Genomic DNA, 4227 nt, shown 5'->3' with positions numbered 1-4227 from the left:
AGAAACTTATGTGGCGATGACTTGTAATTGGGGCACGATTAGGGCACTCTAGCACTTCCCTAAAGTTTGTTAGCTTATCACTCTCAAAAGCTTAAACTATTGAGACAAAAAAAAAAGTTTGAAATGTTAAGATGGGGGCCAATTTTATATTCTAACAACAATATATCACATAGCTAGCATTAGTTTACAAGGGTGAACTGGCCACCATGTTTTGGAACATAAATATATATATATATGCTCATTTAGACAGCTCTAGCTAAGCTACCACTGAAAATATTCCAATATTCTTTCCTCATCTATTATACATGGGTAAGGTGCATCCTCAAGCTCCCCAAGTTCTCTCTATCTCTGATCCCTACATGACTACTAGTTCTCCAAAGAGAGAAACATACACCATTTGGATGAAATCACTTGTTTGTCACACAAATGGTTGCACTGTCTACAATTCCAATGGTGAGATTGTTTATCGAGTGGACAACTACAACAAAAAGTGTAGCAATGAAGTCCATCTCATGGATCTCCAAGGCAAACTTCTTTATACCATCCGCAAAAAGGTAATCTCATATATATGACACAAACTAAATTAATATGAGTACCGGTGTTGTTTGGTATATATTCTTTTTAGAAATATTTTTTTGTTATAGTCTAACATATATTTATGGTTGAAATAAGAAAGAAAATTTTTGAGAACTAATTTTGAGTAGGATACCAAACGAGGTCTTAATTTCAATTCCAAACATGAATTTGAGTTTATGGTATTGCTTTGATGCGCAGAAATTACAAGCTTTTGAACGATGGGATGGGTATAAATGGAGTGGCTCTTCTATTGTAAACAAGGAGAAGCCATGGTTTCAAGTTAGAAGATATAGCAGAATGCTTATGGGAAGCTTGGCTTGTCAAATTACAGTAGATGAGTGTGACAAGTATTGGATAGTGAGGTTGGCTGCAGGAAAGAGTACTGGAGGATTTAGAATAGTAGACATTGGAGGAGATGTTATTGCAGAGGTAAGCCTTGATTACTCTCTTAATTTGCTTATTAATAAGGATCAACCATGTGTTTGATTAATTAATTAAGTACTAATAATGCTAGTCACCAAATTAATTTGAACACTAAATGGTTTGTAAGTACACATGTTAGTATATGATTTAATTAAGTAAAAAATACAGATGATCCGATTATTTGGTGAAAATAATTTGGTAGTAATTAAATTCGTTTTTAATTAATGATTTTGGTTTTGGGTTTGTGCAGGCAAAGCAGAAGCAATCATCTTCTGGGGTAGTTTTGGGGAATGATGTATTAACTTTGGAGGTGGAGGCTGATATGGATCATTCCCTTATAATGGCTATAGTAACTGTGTATGGATTACTTTGTCGCAAAATGTAAAAAATATATAGTACTCCCTGGCTGAGAGCAATGGCTAGCTATCGATCTCCAAATTAAGCATGTAAATTAAGGAGTGGCTTCTGAATGAATTATGTTATGTTTTTTACCCCTTTAAATGCCCTTGTAATTAATTAATAAAAGTTTTGACACTGGTATTACATATTAGATTTAGTTTCAGCTAGCAGAATAACTATTGGTGAGATAATGTTGGAGCTAGAGATGGACATGTAGTTCTTGACAAGAACATAACAAGGCTAGGGTAGTGAATTAAAAGGATTTTGTAACCGGCCAGTGATGGACACATGATTTACATGTGGGATGGCATGGGTTGAAAAACTAATCTAAACCCTAAATTTGAAATACAAATAATAGAATTTAAAAGAAACTGATATGAGAAAAAAGACAGAAGAAGAATAGAACTAGAAAAAGTATAATGCATATGGATGGGACTTTGCGCTACAATCCAGCTATAGGTCTGTTCTTGCTTGTTGCTAATGAAAGCTCGACATTAATTATTTTTCTATAGGTGACACGATCATCTACACTTCACTGCTCACGTTTTCTTTTTTATTACAGGGGAAGGAGATCGAGGGTTCGAATCCGGGTGTGTAAAGGGGAGTTATTGTCCTCGGCTAACTAGACCAACCTTATTTCACTCACTACTTACCTTTTCAACAAAGATTCGAATTCTATACGAATAATTAATACTCGATTCTTTGTATCATTTTTTCTTTGGTTAAATACAAAAATTATCCATGAACTTTACATTGATTCTCAATTTGGTTCACTAACTATAAAAAAATGTCAATTTGGTCAACGATTTTTCCAAGTTGTACCAAAACAGTACAAAAGTTAACTTCCATCCGAAAAATGAACGGAATTGGTCAAATGAAAATATAATGAACGGAATAAAATGCTCCTGAAAATGTGGTCATTTGGTGTGAACATAACCAGTTTCCATTAAAGTTTTTTATGGAAGTTAACGTTTGTACTGCTTTAGTACAATTTGAAAAGTTTATGAACCAAATTGACATTTTTTATAGTTAATGGACCAAATTAAAATTTACTGTAAAGTTCATAGACCATTTTTGTATTTAACTATTTCTTTTTACACATTAATCATAATTTGATACATATGTATTGATCGACTTATAGAGAAAAAAATTTAATGATCATTAAAAGAAAAAAGAGAATTAAGGTACACATGTCAATTTGTCAATTTGTTACCTAGCTACTTGGCTCTAACTAACCAAGTCTTTTTCTTTCTACCTACTATTGCTAATTAAGCATAATTTCATGTGGCCGGAAAGACTGATAAAGACATGCTAGCAAGTTTGCTTACTAGCTTTACTAGCTAGAATTTCAAGCGCAATAAATAATTAAGCTGGAATTTCCTGCTTGGTGTGCTTCCTTGAAATTTAAATACCCTAAAGTTCAGGCGTGCTTCACATGCATGTAGGTGGTGTTTCACACATTAATTTTTGTCAATTGTTTTAATTATAAGCATTTTGTAATATATATTATTATATTAATCAACCGTCGTCTATAAAATTTAAATTTACAACCTCCTCTAATAAAAAAAAACTGAATGTCATCGATCCAACAGATCAAATAGTCATTAACAATTTTTAATATTCCTTAAATTTACTTTGTGCTTTTATTTTTCATTTTTAATGGTGGCACCATATAGTAGGAATCAAATCTCCACACCCTCCCAATTTTTGTCATAATATATAATGTGGTATATCTGTCATATATTTTCTTGGTGATGTTAATTTATCTGTCGAATCTCCACACCCTATCCAAGATAATTAATATTACTGAATCAAGACAGAGCATAGATCAAAATCTTCGATATGCTAATCAATGATATATTTTGATCGATTCTGATGACTCGTGGATATATTTATATACTATACTGCTAGCTGGCACATATGTGCATGGACTGATTCATATCGATGGATTGATATGCACATATCTCTGCACATGAATTGATAGAGAAATATAATTGGGAAGCATTAATATTTTTTCTGTTCTTCTTATATACTTTATAATTCACATGTAACGCTTGTCTCAATATGCTATTACATATAATATATAGAGAAAAAAACTGAAAAAATTGGAACATTTTACTAAGAACCAATTTACAATAAGTGAAAAATTCAAGATCTTACAACTCACATGTAGAATCTCTTAAGACAACTTTGAGATCTTATAACGTACTCACGTGATCTAGCTTATAATTTTGGAAATTTCTTAAGATCTTATAATTCACGTGCGTGAAAATACATAGCCATTTAGCCTAACACATATAATGTCTGTTTTGAGCTTATAAATAAATTAGAGCATCTAACTTAACTATTTGACAAGAAATAAAGAGACCTAAGCTAGACTATATAAATTGCCAGACAAGACTTTACTTCCCAACCTTGATATTACTTCTCAACAAAAAACTAATACATGTAGATCTTTTATAACGTAAATTCCCATGTGCTAACTATAAAACAATTACATGATCGATCACAGAATCATTATTTTTTCTTTATTTGGGCAAGCCAAGTGCAAGCAAACATTTACTTACCTTTTCCCGGCCTTTTCTTTTTTCTTTTTCACTTTTTGGGTAACAACACAAAAATGTTCTTTCCATGTCTGTCTTAGGTCATCCCTTTATTTCTTTAATCCAATCCAGCTAAGCTACTAATTTTTCTTTCTTTTCTATTCAATGTTAATGTCGTCTCCACGTTGTTGGCAGAAACAGTAGATATGTAATGGGACAACTGACGAGCCCTAAAAAGAGATAACCGCGTGATACCCTCCATATATAAACTTTATACAAAATTATC

At 32.2% G+C, this 4227-nt stretch overlaps 1 protein-coding gene across 1 annotated transcript; it reads left to right on the top strand.

Annotated features, from left to right (window-relative positions):
- Positions 1 to 305: 305 nt before the first annotated feature.
- LOC147274006 (LURP-one-like protein (DUF567)) lies at positions 306 to 1384 on the top strand. Its single transcript, XM_086227850.1, has 3 exons — positions 306 to 554; positions 775 to 1005; positions 1250 to 1384. Exons 1-3 carry the CDS (start codon positions 306 to 308, stop codon positions 1382 to 1384), a joined length of 615 nt encoding a protein of 204 aa, XP_086083976.1.
- The last annotated feature ends 2843 nt before the right edge of the window (positions 1385 to 4227 follow it).

This window comes from Dryas octopetala, chromosome 9 (assembly GCF_963921425.1).
Source record: "Dryas octopetala chromosome 9, drDryOcto1.1, whole genome shotgun sequence".
Taxonomy (NCBI): domain Eukaryota; kingdom Viridiplantae; phylum Streptophyta; class Magnoliopsida; order Rosales; family Rosaceae; genus Dryas; species Dryas octopetala.
The sequence above is the reverse complement of the archived record's forward strand: the minus strand, read 5'-3'. Positions and strand labels throughout refer to the sequence as shown.

Excerpts from the sequence above, each read along its gene's own strand:
- LOC147274006 (XM_086227850.1), top strand. The coding sequence starts at position 306 with ATGGGTAAGGTGCATCCTCAAGCTCCCCAAGTTCTCTCTATCTCTGAT. Across the intron at positions 555-774 it reads TTTATACCATCCGCAAAAAG|AAATTACAAGCTTTTGAACG; the intron begins GTAATCTCATAT and ends TTTGATGCGCAG. Across the intron at positions 1,006-1,249 it reads GAGGAGATGTTATTGCAGAG|GCAAAGCAGAAGCAATCATC; the intron begins GTAAGCCTTGAT and ends GGGTTTGTGCAG.